Below are 18,799 nucleotides of genomic sequence, written 5' to 3'. Positions count from 1 at the left end.
ATACCCCAAGCGACTTACAGCTGTAATCACAGCAAAAGGTGGCGCTACAAAGTATTAACTTAAGGGGGCTGAATAATTTTGCACGCCCAATTTTTCAGTTTTTGATTTGTTAAAAAAGTTTGAAATATCCAAGAAATGTCGTTCCACTTCATGATTGTGTCCCACTTGTTGTTGATTCTTCACAAAAAAATACAGTTTTATATCTTTATGCTTGAAGCCTGAAATGTGGCAAAAGGTTGCAAAGTTCAAGGGGGCCGAATACTTTCGCAAGGCACTGTATATACAGCTGCATTGGGCCTTTAAGACAAATGCACTAACTAAGCTGCTCTGAATACAAGTGTCTACTAAATTACTAAAATGTCAACTTAAACAAGCAAAAACAAGAGCTGAAAAATGCACAACCAATAAACAAGACTTAGATCAAATACATAGGTTGAGTAGTTTAAATACTTTAAAATATCTGTTAATCAAAAATATATAGTTTGTGTGGTGCACTTCTAGTAATATTGCATTGGTTTCATTGTACTCAACCAAATGAAATGAAACTCCATGTATTTGAAAATATTTGACAGATATTGTACCCAGGTCTGCAATACAAGAAGTGTGTAAGGACAAGAAAGGTTTTTAGCAACAAGCTCTATAACACACATTAGTAATGCGGTCCTCTGTTGCTCATTTGGTAGAGCATGGCACTTGCAACACCAGGACAGTGGTTTCAATTCCCACGTCCACCCATACATAAACAATGTATGTATGCTAAATGGCATTTATTTCTTAATGTAAACAGTGAAAATGTATTCATGGCGTACACATATAATCCATATCATAATAATCTACTGTCATAATAATCTACTGTCCTCTTCTTACTCATAGGTCTGATGTCCATATAAAATAAGCTATTGAACTGGATGCCAAAGAGTCTGCTGGCTGGAAAAGTGTTGCTCCCAGAACTTCAACTGTAATCAGTGTCAAATGTCAAATCACTGATGCACTGTGGGTTACTGAAGTACTTCTATGTATTTTAAAGTAAGATACAGTTTGATAGTCCACTGTCAGAGAAAAAATGTATCTATGTTGATAGATGAGTTGGAAGTTGGAAAGGGCAGTCCAAGTCATAATACAGTAAAATATAATGATTACCTGTTGAGTATACACTCTATACCTTTTGGTTTAAGGTAATGTGCATCTCTGATTGTGTAGCCAACACAAATTCTGTTTCCGAATATAAGCGGCAAATTCAGCAATCTCATAATACAAACACTATCATTGTGTTTGTATACTTGTTATCCTGCTGAATAGACAACTGTAATAATGTTAGCCAACCTGCATGAGGACTTATAAAGAGGTAACAATAGTGATGTGTACAGTATGAGCATGCGCATGGCATACTTTACATTTGTATCCAACTGACATCCAAATTCCAATTGGTTTATGTTATTGGGTCTACTTAAATGATATCTACACTTTTTTGACCTGCCTCAATTTTTCCACATACAGTACCATGCAAGTACTTTATAGGGCAGGAGAGACATCAGATTTATTTCAACCACTGCTAACTTGACCAACTTTAGCCACTGCTAACCAAAAAGTGAAAGGAATGATAGGGTAAAGCTCACTATGTTCAGAATTAGAATTAGAAGTGACTTCAATCAATCAAATATCTTTATAAATACCTTTTTACATCAGCAGATGTCACAAAGTGTGTATACAGAAACCCAGCCTAAAACCCCAAAACAAGCAATGCAGGTGTAGAAGCAAGGTGGCTAGGAAAAACTCCATATTGCAGCATAGATACTGGAGACTGAGACGGGGGGTCGGGGACACTGTGGCCCTGCCCGACGATACCCCCAGGCGGGGCAAACCAGGCACGATGTAATCTCACCCACTTTGACAAAGCACAGCCCCCACACCACTAGAAGGATATCAACAGACCACCGACTTACTACCCAGAGACAAGGCGGCGTATAGCCCACAAAGATCTCCCCCACCACACAAGCCCAAAACCGGACAGGAAGATAACGTTGAGTATAGCGAAAAAAGCCTTGCACGACGTGATGCACCTCTCTTAGGGACGGAATGGGAGAGCACTAGCAAGCCAGTGTAGAGAGGGGAGCCGGCCAGACAGAGCCGGCCAGACACCTTCGCACCAGTGATTTGAAGGTATTTGAGTTGATTTGGTCGTGCAATTTTGAACATGGTGAGCTTGCCCCTATCACTCCCAATTGTTAATAGTGGCTATTTAAACAAATCAAACCTGTGGATGACAGTTTCTTTGGCCCCATAGACTACTTTCAGAGTAAGTGGAAAAAATAGAGGTATGTTTGAAAACAGCAAAAAAAAATCCTTTAAGTTGTTATTATTTATTGTATTTATTTAGAGAGAAGATAACGGCAGGGATTCAATATGATCGCGAGTTATAGCTATTGCAGCTTTTAAAGCCAATGTTTCCACATTCACGGAGATCCTATTTACGGTAAATGCTAATGTTGTCTCAATCGGAAAATAGCGTAAGTCTGAAAAAAGCATAGTGTTCCAAGGTGTGGGATACTATGCTAGCATGATTGTGTCAATATGTTTTCATCAATGTCTATAACCTACGATCGGATTGAATCCGGGCCAAAGTGTTGGACACTATGTAAGCATGATTGTGTCAATACGTTTTTGGCAATGACACCCATAGTATCACAATTTAAGGTGCAATTGATTTAAATGTTGGTAAATCCGATAGCAAGTTGCCCTCTAGATGTTTCTGAATGAAGCCAAACAAATATAATTCACATTAAAATTAATTTCATGCTGTTTTCATTGGATAGGTCAGGGGTAATTTCCCTGTCAAAAACCAGGAACCATAACTTTTACCATAACTTTTTTACATACAACATTTTCACATTTCACATTGTTAAAGGAAGAAAAGTATTAGGTAAATAACCCAATGGGAGATGGCTTCAGTTTTGGTGATCCATAAAACCATTCAGATCATGCTAATGTGTAAACTTTAAAGGCCCAGTGCAGTCAAAATCTTGTTCTATATATATTTCCACACTATGAGGTTGGAATAATACTGTGACATTGTGATAATGATGAAAACCATTTTAGTGTAAGCTGTTTGAAAAGAGCGTCTGAAATTTCTGCCTGTTTTGGTGGGAGGTAATATTGGCCTTCCATGGTGACATCAACATGCAGTAAATTAGTTAATAGACTGAGAGATGGGTCGAAGATACGAGATTTCCAAACCTCTCCACCATTAACAGCAAAAGCAAAAAAAAATCTTTTTTTGTAGTTTTCCCCTGCTCAAATCACTCCCAGGCAGTCCTAGCAAAATTCTTGCTCGAGAATTTGCTATTCCTAATAAGATATTTTTGTTTATTTTTGAAAATTTTAATTGAAAACAATCAAAGTAAGGCATTTCATTGTTACCTAGAAATGATTTGATATTGAGATAAAAACAGCTGCATTTAACCTTTAACACTTCACAGTATAACACTTGTGTTGGTGACAGTTTGCTTGAGGAAACTATCCGTAATATTTTATATAGGTGGGATGGTACTTTATCCATGGGGATTTCTGAACACTGCAGCTCATGATTTATGTTGCAATTTTGCAGCATTTGGAAATTGCCTTGGATCATGTGTCATTACATATTTAAAATGTTATGGTTAGTTTGCTCATGCAAAGTGCTTCTTGGTGAGAGGAAAATGTCTCTTGAAAACTTTCCAGATATCTCAACTCCATTGCCTGTTATAAAAAATTACAACAGAGCTACATTGTAGTTTTATGGTATTTAAGTCATCAATAGGCAAAACTTCATTGCGGCTAACTGGGGATACGTATGTAGATTCATTAACGTAATGATTTATTTTAATTGCAATGTTCCTCTATCCATTTGCAATGTGTGCAAAGAACAGGTAAAGCAATTACATGGTTGGGCAGAACCAAAAACAAAACCCTGCTACTTTCAGAAGAACACAAATTATTTAAAGGGATAGTTCACCCAAATTACAAAATTACATGTTGGTCTATGCAGTCTATGGACAAGGTGAGACAGCAATCCGTGCTTTGGTTTTGTTTACCTGGCCACTGTCTCCAAATGCAAACGTTTTACCATCTAATGGCACAAATTCAATGCAAGTCAATATCCCCGATATTAGAATCTTTTACATTCATCAGCATAAAATGTAGTGCTGCGTCTATGTGCACAAATCTTTAAGAGAAAAAAGCTATTGAAAACTTAGCATCTTGGCTGTCCTTTTTCAGTTATCAAAACAAAATGTAATCCAATTGTGATCCGTCATTTGATTTTTGTAATTTATTTAAATCCATGCTGCTTCAAAATTAATGGTTTTGCCATTATGTCTGGTAAATTTCATTTTTTGTTATGACATTTTGACATTCAAATAATAATAATAAATAAAGACTCAACAAACCGGGACAGTAATAACAATGGATGTCATAGTATTTGCCCACTAAGGTTCCTAGGCTGTTGATATATGAATCCTCTTTAATCTTTTTGAGCTCAACATGAAACTAACTGTGTTCCCAGTTCTCACTAGTAGTGTTTTTATTCGCTTGTTGTAAAGTTGGTTATTTCAATGCTTTACATTAATATATTCATGTAATATACAGTTTATTATTTATTTATGTAAGTCTTGCTTCAGCGGAAAGGTTTTAATTGTTTTTCTCACTGGGTATTTTTGGGAGTATGGATTTTGTATATATTGCTCTGCTGTTATATCTGGAGTGCCTTTGCATTTTTTCCATGAGAAGGTTTAACATGTTCCATTTGAAAAGAAACATGTACAGTATAGCTGACTGTGTACACTTTATATTTTTGGAGATGCCTATGCATTTATTTTTATTCATTGTTTAATAAACTTAAAATTATGCAATCACTAAACGTTTTTTGTATGCCTCTGGTTTTTGCAGTCACTTGATTTCCATTGATGATTGACAACAGTGAGTCACAGTCATTGGCAATAGTGTATTGCGCTAGTGTGCTTGCACTCATCTAATCTTGAATATTCACAAATATCTGTATACATTTTGTGGACATTGAGAAAATGAGAAAATCAGTCCATAAATAATTCAAAAATGTGTTTACTTCTTAAAATATCAAAACTTGAAGTGCAAATAAAACCTGCTTTACACATTTCTATTACAAACAGTGCATCTTGTACAGCTAAAAATGATGTTGGCGTTACAAAGACCTAAAGTGGTCCAGTGGCTTCAGAAAGGTTGTAAAATGGTATCATTCTGGTTTTGAACGTAGCTCTTCTTGATCTTAGTGGTTGGATTGTTTGATCGGTTTCCTCTAACCCCTCTTGAAAATTCTCTTGGCTTCGACTCCATCATAGCTGTAGCTCTGTTGGAGGAAGAGTATATATTTTATTATGACAACAAAAATATCCTACAACCAGACCTGGTTCAAATCCATATCCATGACAAATACTTCTGTCAAATGCTGCACTTGATTTGGTTTGCCCTGTATAATTAAACCAATGGAATTGTCCCAACATTGCAAACTCCAAGGTAAATCAAGCTAGGTACTTTCAAGCATTTGATTTGTACTTTGGCCAAGGTCTGCTGCCTGTTTTCTTCTTCAGAAGTGTAAATATGTTTTCATTTAGGGTGTGTAAAACAGGGTGCATATACACTTTTTTCACATGCAAATAACATTTTCCTTAGAGGGTAACTAACCTGTACAAGTTCCTCTCCAACAATGGCTCTGGTAGTTGTCAGCACCTTTCCATTGTCCTTTCTGGTGAATGTACCTTTCATCATGTCTCCTTCCATGCCCCATGTACCCTGGGGGGTGAAAGGTCAAATAATTCATCATGATACTGGTCCAAGAATCAAGTGGCAACACGCCAGGTAATCTTTTTTGCAGTCATGCTGCACATCGAAAAAGATTTCCTTATCATATTCATCTAGTTGCTGAAAGGTTTTATACTTCATCAGGCCTGTGTTCCTAAATGCACAGTAGCAAACTGTACATAATGAAGACATGTATTGTGAATGTGTTTTAACTGGTATCCTAGTGTGGACATGTTGGAACAGTGCCAATGTGACTGTGCCCTGTACTTTGCAACTCATTATCAAGTATTGAATAGCTTCGAGCGCAGAACAATAATGCAATAAACGTTTGTTATTGGAAATAACAGATAGGAATAAAATCTTTGGAATTGTGGTATGCACCCATTCAATTATGTTGTTACTAATTTCTTCTCCTGGGAATACACTACGCATCAACATAAAAACTATGCCTAGGCTCTACCACAGCCATTGTATGTATGGCTGCAAGAATATAATACTATATAATACTGTATAAATGCATTGCTTACTGATAGCATTGTCAATGTTCGTCAATGTTGTTATCTGACGCAATACGAAACATCTCCCAGTCCACGTGATGGAAGCAGTCTTGGAGTGTGGAGTCAGCTTGGTCGGACCAGCGTTGGACAGACCTCAGCGTGGGAGCCTCTTGTTTTAGTTTCTGTCTGTAGGCAGGGATCAACAAAATGGAGTCGTGGTCAGCTTTTCCGAAAGGGGGGCGGGGCAGGGCCTTATATGCGTCGCGGAAGTTAGAGTAACAATGATCCAAGGTCTTTCCAACCCTGGTTGCGCAATCGATATGCTGATCAAATTTAGGGAGTCTTGTTTTCAGATTAGCCTTGTTAAAATCCCCAGCTACAATGAATGCAGCCTCCGGATAAATCGTTTCCAGTTTGCAGAGAGTTAAATAAAGTTCGTTCAGAGCCATCGATGTGTCTGCTTGGGGGGGGATATATACGGCTGTGATTATAATCGAAGAGAATTCTCTTGGTAGATAATGCGGTCTACATTTGATTGTGAGGAATTCTAAATCAGGTGAACAGAAGGATTTGAGTTCCTGTATGTTTCTTTCATCACACCATGTCACGTTGGCCATGAGGCATACGCCCCCGCCCCTCTTCTTACCAGAAAGATGTTTGTTTCTGTCAGCGCGATGCGTGGAGAAACCCGTTGGCTGCACCGCTTCGGATAGAGTCTCTCCAGTGAGCCATGTTTCAGTGAAGCAAAGGACGTTACAGTCTCTGATGTCCCTCTGGAATGCTACCCTTGCTCGGATTTCATCAACCTTGTTGTCAAGAGACTGGACGTTGGCAAGAAGAATGCTAGGGAGTGGTGCACGGTGTGCCCGTCTCCGGAGTCTGACCAGAAGACCGCCTCGTTTCCCTCTCTTTCGGAGTCATTTTTTTGGGTCGCTGCATAGGATCCACTCCGTTGTCCTGTTTGTAAGGCAGAACACAGGATCTGCGTCGCGAAAAACATATTCTTGGTCGTACTGATGGTGAGTTGACGCTGATCTTATATTCAGTAGTTCTTCTCGACTGTATGTAATGAAACCTAAGATAACCTGGGGAACTAATGTAAGAAATAACACGTAAAAAAACAAAAAACTGCATAGTTTCCTAGGAACGCGAAGCGAGGCGGCCATCTCTGTCGGCTGAGGTGGGAGACTCTGTCCATAGGACAACAATCAGTCGTATATTGCACAAATCTGGCCTTTATGGAAGAGTGGCAAGAAGAAAGCCATTTCTTAAAGATATCCATAAAAAGTGTTGTTTAAAGTTTGCCACAAGCCACCTGGGAGACACACCAAACATGTGGAAGAAGGTGCTCTGGTCAGATGAAACCAAAATTGAACTTTTTGGCAACAATGCAAAACGTTATGTTTGGCGTAAAAGCAACACAGCTGAACACACCATCCCCACTGTCAAACATGGTGGTGGCAGCATCATGGTTTGGGTCTGCTTTTCTTCAGCAGGGACAGGGAAGATGGTTAAAATTGATGGGAAGATGGATGGATGGAGCCAAATACAGGACCATTCTGGAAAAAAACCTGATGGAGTCTGCAAAAGATCTGAGACTGGGACGGAGATTAGTCTTCCAACAAGACAATGATCCAAAACATAATGGAATGGTTCAAAAATAAACATATCCAGGTGTTAGAATGGCCAAGTCAAAGTCCAGACCTGAATCCAATCGAGAATCTATGGAAAGAACTGAAAACTGCTGTTCACAAATGCTCTCCATACAACCTCACTGAGCTCGAGCTGTTTTGCAAGGAGGAATGGGAAAAAATTTCAGTCTCTCGATGTGCAAAACTGATAGAGACATACCCCAAGCGACTTACAGCTGTAATCACAGCAAAAGGTGGCGCTACAAAGTATTAACTTAAGGGGGCTGAATAATTTTGCACGCCCAATTTTTCAGTTTTTGATTTGTTAAAAAAGTTTGAAATATCCAAGAAATGTCGTTCCACTTCATGATTGTGTCCCACTTGTTGTTGATTCTTCACAAAAAAATACAGTTTTATATCTTTATGCTTGAAGCCTGAAATGTGGCAAAAGGTTGCAAAGTTCAAGGGGGCCGAATACTTTCGCAAGGCACTGTATATACAGCTGCATTGGGCCTTTAAGACAAATGCACTAACTAAGCTGCTCTGAATACAAGTGTCTACTAAATTACTAAAATGTCAACTTAAACAAGCAAAAACAAGAGCTGAAAAATGCACAACCAATAAACAAGACTTAGATCAAATACATAGGTTGAGTAGTTTAAATACTTTAAAATATCTGTTAATCAAAAATATATAGTTTGTGTGGTGCACTTCTAGTAATATTGCATTGGTTTCATTGTACTCAACCAAATGAAATGAAACTCCATGTATTTGAAAATATTTGACAGATATTGTACCCAGGTCTGCAATACAAGAAGTGTGTAAGGACAAGAAAGGTTTTTAGCAACAAGCTCTATAACACACATTAGTAATGCGGTCCTCTGTTGCTCATTTGGTAGAGCATGGCACTTGCAACACCAGGACAGTGGTTTCAATTCCCACGTCCACCCATACATAAACAATGTATGTATGCTAAATGGCATTTATTTCTTAATGTAAACAGTGAAAATGTATTCATGGCGTACACATATAATCCATATCATAATAATCTACTGTCATAATAATCTACTGTCCTCTTCTTACTCATAGGTCTGATGTCCATATAAAATAAGCTATTGAACTGGATGCCAAAGAGTCTGCTGGCTGGAAAAGTGTTGCTCCCAGAACTTCAACTGTAATCAGTGTCAAATGTCAAATCACTGATGCACTGTGGGTTACTGAAGTACTTCTATGTATTTTAAAGTAAGATACAGTTTGATAGTCCACTGTCAGAGAAAAAATGTATCTATGTTGATAGATGAGTTGGAAGTTGGAAAGGGCAGTCCAAGTCATAATACAGTAAAATATAAGGATTACCTGTTGAGTATACACTCTATACCTTTTGGTTTAAGGTAATGTGCATCTCTGATTGTGTAGCCAACACAAATTCTGTTTCCGAATATAAGCGGCAAATTCAGCAATCTCATAATACAAACACTATCATTGTGTTTGTATACTTGTTATCCTGCTGAATAGACAACTGTAATAATGTTAGCCAACCTGCATGAGGACTTATAAAGAGGTAACAATAGTGATGTGTACAGTATGAGCATGCGCATGGCATACTTTACATTTGTATCCAACTGACATCCAAATTCCAATTGGTTTATGTTATTGGGTCTACTTAAATGATATCTACACTTTTTTGACCTGCCTCAATTTTTCCACATACAGTACCATGCAAGTACTTTATAGGGCAGGAGAGACATCAGATTTATTTCAACCACTGCTAACTTGACCAACTTTAGCCACTGCTAACCAAAAAGTGAAAGGAATGATAGGGTAAAGCTCACTATGTTCAGAATTAGAATTAGAAGTGACTTCAATCAATCAAATATCTTTATAAATACCTTTTTACATCAGCAGATGTCACAAAGTGTGTATACAGAAACCCAGCCTAAAACCCCAAAACAAGCAATGCAGGTGTAGAAGCAAGGTGGCTAGGAAAAACTCCATATTGCAGCATAGATACTGGAGACTGAGACGGGGGGTCGGGGACACTGTGGCCCTGCCCGACGATACCCCCAGGCGGGGCAAACCAGGCACGATGTAATCTCACCCACTTTGACAAAGCACAGCCCCCACACCACTAGAAGGATATCAACAGACCACCGACTTACTACCCAGAGACAAGGCGGCGTATAGCCCACAAAGATCTCCCCCACCACACAAGCCCAAAACCGGACAGGAAGATAACGTTGAGTATAGCGAAAAAAGCCTTGCACGACGTGATGCACCTCTCTTAGGGACGGAATGGGAGAGCACTAGCAAGCCAGTGTAGAGAGGGGAGCCGGCCAGACAGAGCCGGCCAGACACCTTCGCACCAGTGATTTGAAGGTATTTGAGTTGATTTGGTCGTGCAATTTTGAACATGGTGAGCTTGCCCCTATCACTCCCAATTGTTAATAGTGGCTATTTAAACAAATCAAACCTGTGGATGACAGTTTCTTTGGCCCCATAGACTACTTTCAGAGTAAGTGGAAAAAATAGAGGTATGTTTGAAAACAGCAAAAAAAAATCCTTTAAGTTGTTATTATTTATTGTATTTATTTAGAGAGAAGATAACGGCAGGGATTCAATATGATCGCGAGTTATAGCTATTGCAGCTTTTAAAGCCAATGTTTCCACATTCACGGAGATCCTATTTACGGTAAATGCTAATGTTGTCTCAATCGGAAAATAGCGTAAGTCTGAAAAAAGCATAGTGTTCCAAGGTGTGGGATACTATGCTAGCATGATTGTGTCAATATGTTTTCATCAATGTCTATAACCTACGATCGGATTGAATCCGGGCCAAAGTGTTGGACACTATGTAAGCATGATTGTGTCAATACGTTTTTGGCAATGACACCCATAGTATCACAATTTAAGGTGCAATTGATTTAAATGTTGGTAAATCCGATAGCAAGTTGCCCTCTAGATGTTTCTGAATGAAGCCAAACAAATATAATTCACATTAAAATTAATTTCATGCTGTTTTCATTGGATAGGTCAGGGGTAATTTCCCTGTCAAAAACCAGGAACCATAACTTTTACCATAACTTTTTTACATACAACATTTTCACATTTCACATTGTTAAAGGAAGAAAAGTATTAGGTAAATAACCCAATGGGAGATGGCTTCAGTTTTGGTGATCCATAAAACCATTCAGATCATGCTAATGTGTAAACTTTAAAGGCCCAGTGCAGTCAAAATCTTGTTCTATATATATTTCCACACTATGAGGTTGGAATAATACTGTGACATTGTGATAATGATGAAAACCATTTTAGTGTAAGCTGTTTGAAAAGAGCGTCTGAAATTTCTGCCTGTTTTGGTGGGAGGTAATATTGGCCTTCCATGGTGACATCAACATGCAGTAAATTAGTTAATAGACTGAGAGATGGGTCGAAGATACGAGATTTCCAAACCTCTCCACCATTAACAGCAAAAGCAAAAAAAAATCTTTTTTTGTAGTTTTCCCCTGCTCAAATCACTCCCAGGCAGTCCTAGCAAAATTCTTGCTCGAGAATTTGCTATTCCTAATAAGATATTTTTGTTTATTTTTGAAAATTTTAATTGAAAACAATCAAAGTAAGGCATTTCATTGTTACCTAGAAATGATTTGATATTGAGATAAAAACAGCTGCATTTAACCTTTAACACTTCACAGTATAACACTTGTGTTGGTGACAGTTTGCTTGAGGAAACTATCCGTAATATTTTATATAGGTGGGATGGTACTTTATCCATGGGGATTTCTGAACACTGCAGCTCATGATTTATGTTGCAATTTTGCAGCATTTGGAAATTGCCTTGGATCATGTGTCATTACATATTTAAAATGTTATGGTTAGTTTGCTCATGCAAAGTGCTTCTTGGTGAGAGGAAAATGTCTCTTGAAAACTTTCCAGATATCTCAACTCCATTGCCTGTTATAAAAAATTACAACAGAGCTACATTGTAGTTTTATGGTATTTAAGTCATCAATAGGCAAAACTTCATTGCGGCTAACTGGGGATACGTATGTAGATTCATTAACGTAATGATTTATTTTAATTGCAATGTTCCTCTATCCATTTGCAATGTGTGCAAAGAACAGGTAAAGCAATTACATGGTTGGGCAGAACCAAAAACAAAACCCTGCTACTTTCAGAAGAACACAAATTATTTAAAGGGATAGTTCACCCAAATTACAAAATTACATGTTGGTCTATGCAGTCTATGGACAAGGTGAGACAGCAATCCGTGCTTTGGTTTTGTTTACCTGGCCACTGTCTCCAAATGCAAACGTTTTACCATCTAATGGCACAAATTCAATGCAAGTCAATATCCCCGATATTAGAATCTTTTACATTCATCAGCATAAAATGTAGTGCTGCGTCTATGTGCACAAATCTTTAAGAGAAAAAAGCTATTGAAAACTTAGCATCTTGGCTGTCCTTTTTCAGTTATCAAAACAAAATGTAATCCAATTGTGATCCGTCATTTGATTTTTGTAATTTATTTAAATCCATGCTGCTTCAAAATTAATGGTTTTGCCATTATGTCTGGTAAATTTCATTTTTTGTTATGACATTTTGACATTCAAATAATAATAATAAATAAAGACTCAACAAACCGGGACAGTAATAACAATGGATGTCATAGTATTTGCCCACTAAGGTTCCTAGGCTGTTGATATATGAATCCTCTTTAATCTTTTTGAGCTCAACATGAAACTAACTGTGTTCCCAGTTCTCACTAGTAGTGTTTTTATTCGCTTGTTGTAAAGTTGGTTATTTCAATGCTTTACATTAATATATTCATGTAATATACAGTTTATTATTTATTTATGTAAGTCTTGCTTCAGCGGAAAGGTTTTAATTGTTTTTCTCACTGGGTATTTTTGGGAGTATGGATTTTGTATATATTGCTCTGCTGTTATATCTGGAGTGCCTTTGCATTTTTTCCATGAGAAGGTTTAACATGTTCCATTTGAAAAGAAACATGTACAGTATAGCTGACTGTGTACACTTTATATTTTTGGAGATGCCTATGCATTTATTTTTATTCATTGTTTAATAAACTTAAAATTATGCAATCACTAAACGTTTTTTGTATGCCTCTGGTTTTTGCAGTCACTTGATTTCCATTGATGATTGACAACAGTGAGTCACAGTCATTGGCAATAGTGTATTGCGCTAGTGTGCTTGCACTCATCTAATCTTGAATATTCACAAATATCTGTATACATTTTGTGGACATTGAGAAAATGAGAAAATCAGTCCATAAATAATTCAAAAATGTGTTTACTTCTTAAAATATCAAAACTTGAAGTGCAAATAAAACCTGCTTTACACATTTCTATTACAAACAGTGCATCTTGTACAGCTAAAAATGATGTTGGCGTTACAAAGACCTAAAGTGGTCCAGTGGCTTCAGAAAGGTTGTAAAATGGTATCATTCTGGTTTTGAACGTAGCTCTTCTTGATCTTAGTGGTTGGATTGTTTGATCGGTTTCCTCTAACCCCTCTTGAAAATTCTCTTGGCTTCGACTCCATCATAGCTGTAGCTCTGTTGGAGGAAGAGTATATATTTTATTATGACAACAAAAATATCCTACAACCAGACCTGGTTCAAATCCATATCCATGACAAATACTTCTGTCAAATGCTGCACTTGATTTGGTTTGCCCTGTATAATTAAACCAATGGAATTGTCCCAACATTGCAAACTCCAAGGTAAATCAAGCTAGGTACTTTCAAGCATTTGATTTGTACTTTGGCCAAGGTCTGCTGCCTGTTTTCTTCTTCAGAAGTGTAAATATGTTTTCATTTAGGGTGTGTAAAACAGGGTGCATATACACTTTTTTCACATGCAAATAACATTTTCCTTAGAGGGTAACTAACCTGTACAAGTTCCTCTCCAACAATGGCTCTGGTAGTTGTCAGCACCTTTCCATTGTCCTTTCTGGTGAATGTACCTTTCATCATGTCTCCTTCCATGCCCCATGTACCCTGGGGGGTGAAAGGTCAAATAATTCATCATGATACTGGTCCAAGAATCAAGTGGCAACACGCCAGGTAATCTTTTTTGCAGTCATGCTGCACATCGAAAAAGATTTCCTTATCATATTCATCTAGTTGCTGAAAGGTTTTATACTTCATCAGGCCTGTGTTCCTAAATGCACAGTAGCAAACTGTACATAATGAAGACATGTATTGTGAATGTGTTTTAACTGGTATCCTAGTGTGGACATGTTGGAACAGTGCCAATGTGACTGTGCCCTGTACTTTGCAACTCATTATCAAGTATTGAATAGCTTCGAGCGCAGAACAATAATGCAATAAACGTTTGTTATTGGAAATAACAGATAGGAATAAAATCTTTGGAATTGTGGTATGCACCCATTCAATTATGTTGTTACTAATTTCTTCTCCTGGGAATACACTACGCATCAACATAAAAACTATGCCTAGGCTCTACCACAGCCATTGTATGTATGGCTGCAAGAATATAATACTATATAATACTGTATAAATGCATTGCTTACTGATAGCATTGTCCCATCTGCAAGAGCATATTCAAAGGTGACTCCCAGGGTAAATTCCATATCCAGCGTGCGGAAAGAACTGGCCTCCTTCACGACAAATTTGTCTCCAGTTTGTTCAAGGGTAATCTTGAGGTTATCGTGAGCGGCCAGCTTCCTCTTGACCATGTTGACACCTGTGAACAGAGACACAATCCATGTGTCCAACTCCAAATCGAATTGAACCATGCGTAAACGACTATACAAGATATTTCATTTGTATGTACTACAGTGCAGCACCTGGCTAGATATTATGCAATCATTTTACAGTGCCTTATGTCAAATGTCAGAAAACATACATAGTCCTCTAATCTAAAGGCATTTAATGCATTAAAAATCGATTTTATACAAACACACCACTGAATTGCCTGTGGTACAAAAAGTGAATTGACTTTATTTGCATTAAATGCACTTTGTATGCCTGTTTCTGTAAACATTTTGTAGGCCTACTTGTCTTTGCTTTCAACATCCACCAAAAGGCCATTTGTGCCGAAGTGTCTTTCCCCCAAAACTAATTTTCCAAAAACTATTGATCTCTTACCCATCTGCTCCATGAATTTCTCATAGTTCTCGCTGCGGTCTACTTTCCAAGTGCCGTTGTAGGTCATGGTTGCTGGAAGGGTTGGACTGGCTCTACTCTAAGGAGTGACCTGCCTTAGCCTACCACTTGGCCTTTTAAACCACTGCCTGTGTTAGCTCACTCTCTTATCGCTCTCCCCTATCTCATATGCTGATGTGGTGTGTAAAGCTCATATTTCCTCAAGGCTACACAAGTCATTATCTTCCACTGTGTAGTGCCAATAGCTGTGTTTTGGGACAATGGTAATTGTCCCTTTAATGATCATACAATATGCAAGGTTATTGTTTCGACATCCTTTGCCCTTTACTATCACATAGTTATTTGTGGCCGCATATAATCTGTGCTGTGCTTCGGATGTGCAGGATGGTTCCTTTGTTATAAACAATGAGTCACTGTTTTCCATCTATTTAGTAGAGCAGTATTGCTGCTGCTCCTACTCCTACTACAAGTTGTAGTAGTAGTAGACAAGTAGTAGTAGTAGTAGTAGTAGTAGTAGTAGTAGTAGTAGTAAATAGTCGTAGTAGTAGTAAATAGTAGTAGTAGTAGTAGTAAATAGTAGTAGTAGTAGAAGTTGCTGTAGTAGTAGTAGTAGTAAACAAGTAGTAGTAGTAATAGTAGTAGTAGTAGTAGTAGATAGTAGCAGTTAGTAGTAGTAATAGCAGTGGTAGTAGCAGTAGTAGTAGTAGTGCATTAATAGTAGTAGTAGTTGTAGTAATAGCAGTAGTAGTATTAGTAATAGTACTAGTACATTAGTAGTAGTATTTTATTTATCCATTATTTTACCAGGTAAGTTGACTGAGAACACATTCTCATTTACAGCAACGACCTGGGGAATAGTTACAGGGGAGAGGAGGGGGATGAATGAGCCAATTGTAAACTGGGGATTATTAGGTGACCGTGATGGTTTGAGGGCCAGATTGGGAATTTAGCCAGGACACCGGGGTTAACACCCCTACTCTTACGATAAGTGCCATGGGATCTTTTAATGACCTCAGAGAGTCAGGACACCCGTTTAACGTCCCCTCCGAAAGACGCACTCTACACAGGGCAATGCCCTGGGGCATTGGGATATGTTTTTAGACCAGAGGAAAGAGTGCCTCCTACTGGCCCTCCAACACCACTTCCAGCAGCATCTGGTCTCCCATCCAGGAACTGACCAGGACCAACCCTGCTTAAGCTTCAAGCCAGCAGTGGTATACAGGGTGGTATGCTGCTGGCCACAAGTAGTAGTAGTAGTAGTACAGTAGTAGTATTTCATTTTTTAGTTAACCTTTATTTAACCAGGTAGGCTAGTTGAGAACAAGTTCTCATTTACAACTGCGACCTGGCCAAGATAAAGAAAAGCAGTTCGACACATACAACAACACAGAGTTACACATGGAATAAACAAACATAGAGTCAATAATACAGTAGAAAAAGTATATATAGAGTGTGTTCAAATGAGGTAGGATGAGGGAGTTAAGGTAATAAATAGGCCATGGTGGCAAAATAATTACAATATAGCAATTAAACACTGAAGTGGTAGATGTGCAGAAGATGAATGTGCAAGTAGAGATACTGGGGTGCAAAGGAGCAAGATAAATAAATAAATACAGCATGGGGATGTGGTAGTTGGATTGGCTATTTACAGATGGGCTATGTACAGTTGCTCTGACAGCTGGTGCGTATAGCTAGTGAGGGAGATATCACCAGCTTCAGTGAATTTTGCAGTTTGTTCCAGTCATTGGCAGCAACAGAACTGTAAGGAAAGGCGGCCAAAAGAAGAATTGGCTTTGGGGGTGACCAGTGAGATATACCTGCTGGAGCGCGTGCTACGGATGGGTGCCGTTATGGTGACCAGTGAGCTGAGATAAGGTGGGGCTTTACCTAGCAGAGACTTGTAGATGACCTGGAGCCAGTGGGTTTAGCAACGAGTATGAAGAGAGGGCCAGCCAACGAGAGCGTACAGGTCGCAGTGGTGGGTAATATATGGGGCTTTGGTGACAAAACGGATGGCACTGTGATAGACTGCATCCAATTTGTTGAAGGCTATTTTGTAAATGACATTGCCAAAGTCGAGGATCGGTAGGATGGTCCGTTTTATGAGGGTATGTTTGGCAGCATGAGTGAAGGATGCTTTGTTGCGAAATAGGAAGCCGATTCTAGATTTAATTTTGGATTGGAGATGCTTAATGTGAGTCTGGAAGGAGAGTTTACAGTCTAACCAGACACCTAGGTATTTGTAGTATTTGTAGTCCACATATTCTAAGTCAGAACCATCCAGAGTAGTGATGCTGGATGGGCGGGCAGGTGTGGGCAGTGATCGGTTGAATAGCATGCATTTAGTTTTACTTGCATTTAAGAGCAGTTGGAGGCCACGGAAGGAAAGTTGTTTGGCATGGAATGGCTCGTCTGGAGGTTAGTTAACACAGTGTTCAAAGAAGAGCCAGAAGTATACAGAATGGTGTCGTCTGCGTAGAGGTGGAACAGAGAATCACCAGCAGCAAGAGCGACATCATTGATGTATTAGTAGCAGTCTGGCTGTCCCCATAGAGACTGCCAGATGTCTGGACAACACTGAACTCTATCAGAGAAGTAGTTGGTGAACCAGGAGGAGTAGCAATCATTTGAAAAACCAAGGCTGTTGAGTCTGCCGATAAGAATGTGGTGATTGACAGAGTCGAAAGCCTTGGCCAGGTCAATGAATACGGCTGCACAGTAATGTCTCTTATCGATTATGATATCGTTTAGGACCTTGAGCGTGGCTGAGGTGCACCCATGACCAGCTCTGAAACCAGATTGCATAGCGGAGAAGGTACGATGGGATTCTAAATGATTGGTAATTTGTTTGTTAACTTGGCTTTCGAAGACCTTAGAAAGGCAGGGTAGGATAGATATAGGTCTATAGCAGTTTGGGTCTAAAGTGTCACCCCCTTTGAAGAGGGGGATGACCGCGGCTGTCATGTACTGTCATGTTGTGTCTTGTCTCTGTCCTTTCCATTCACCCTGTCTCCCTCTGCTGGTCGTTGTTAGGTTACCTTTTCTCCCCCGCTTTCCCCCAGCTGTTCCTTGTCTCCTCTTGACTACCTCGTCACCCCTTCTCCCACCTGTTCCCCTTTTCCCTCTGATTAGTCCCCTATATCTCTCTCTGTTTTTGTTCCTGTCCTTGTCGGATTCTTGTTTGTTGTGTTTCATGCCTGAACCAGACTGTCGTCATGTTTGCTGTAACCTTGTCTTGTCCTGTCGGAATCTGCCGGTCCGTCTGAGCCTACCTATGTTTGGTAATTAAAGAAGCTCTGTTTAAGTTAATTCGCTTTTGGGTCCTCATTCACGCACCGTAACAGAAGAATCCGACCAAGAATGGACCCAGCGACTTCGGATCCTCTCCACTCAGCCGTCGGGATCCAGGGAGCGATGCTAGGCAGACACGAGCAGGAAGTGTCTGCTGCTCGACATGCCGTTGAGACCCTGGCCACCCAAGTCTCCAACCTCACAGAACAGGTTCACCATCTCCGCCTCGATCCACCGGCCACTTCCAGGGCTTTCGAATCTCCGGAGCCCAGAATCAATAACCCGCCGTGTTACTCTGGGGAGCCCACTGAATGCCGCTCGTTCCTCACCCAGTGTGATATTGTGTTTTCTCTCCAGCCCAACACTTACTCCAGGAGCACTGCTCGTGTCGCCTACGTCATATCTCTCCTTATTGGACGG

The 18,799-nt window shown here is 39.2% G+C and overlaps 2 protein-coding genes and 1 long non-coding RNA gene across 4 annotated transcripts in view; 1 reads left to right on the top strand and 2 right to left on the bottom strand.

Moving 5' to 3' along the window:
• Window positions 1-5,252, top strand: part of usp53b (ubiquitin specific peptidase 53b) — a 55,813-nt gene extending 50,561 nt beyond the window's left edge. For both annotated transcript variants that reach the window (XM_021619073.2, XM_021619071.2), the window contains exon 19: window positions 874-5,252. The gene's annotated coding sequence lies outside the window, so the exon portion shown is untranslated. The remainder of the gene's footprint in view (window positions 1-873) is intronic.
• Window positions 5,077-6,353, bottom strand: LOC118936708. The gene is made up of 3 exons (XR_005034180.1): window positions 6,339-6,353; window positions 5,695-5,802; window positions 5,077-5,359 (listed from the first exon to the last, which is right to left on the bottom strand). It is a non-coding gene; the product is annotated as an uncharacterized LOC118936708 (long non-coding RNA).
• A 6,878-nt stretch (window positions 6,354-13,231) lies between these two features.
• On the bottom strand, window positions 13,232-15,221 carry fabp2 (fatty acid binding protein 2, intestinal). The gene is made up of 4 exons (XM_021619074.2): window positions 15,071-15,221; window positions 14,494-14,666; window positions 13,850-13,957; window positions 13,232-13,514 (listed from the first exon to the last, which is right to left on the bottom strand). Exons 1-4 carry the CDS (start codon window positions 15,135-15,137, stop codon window positions 13,464-13,466), a joined length of 399 nt encoding a protein of 132 aa, XP_021474749.1. The 5' UTR covers window positions 15,138-15,221; the 3' UTR covers window positions 13,232-13,463.
• Window positions 15,222-18,799: the final 3,578 nt, after the last annotated feature.

Source organism: Oncorhynchus mykiss, chromosome 10 (assembly GCF_013265735.2).
Source record: "Oncorhynchus mykiss isolate Arlee chromosome 10, USDA_OmykA_1.1, whole genome shotgun sequence".
Lineage (NCBI taxonomy): Eukaryota > Metazoa > Chordata > Actinopteri > Salmoniformes > Salmonidae > Oncorhynchus > Oncorhynchus mykiss.
Note: the sequence above shows the minus strand (reverse complement) of the source record. Positions and strands in the feature narration are given on the sequence as shown.

Coding starts and splice junctions, on each gene's coding strand:
- fabp2 (XM_021619074.2), bottom strand. CDS start 15,137: ATGACCTACAACGGCACTTGGAAAGTAGACCGCAGCGAGAACTATGAG. Junction 14,667..15,070: donor GAAATTCATGGAGCAGATGG/GTAAGAGATCAA, acceptor CTCTGTTCACAG/GTGTCAACATGGTCAAGAGG. Junction 13,515..13,849: donor TTGGAGAGGAACTTGTACAG/GTTAGTTACCCT, acceptor TTCCTCCAACAG/AGCTACAGCTATGATGGAGT.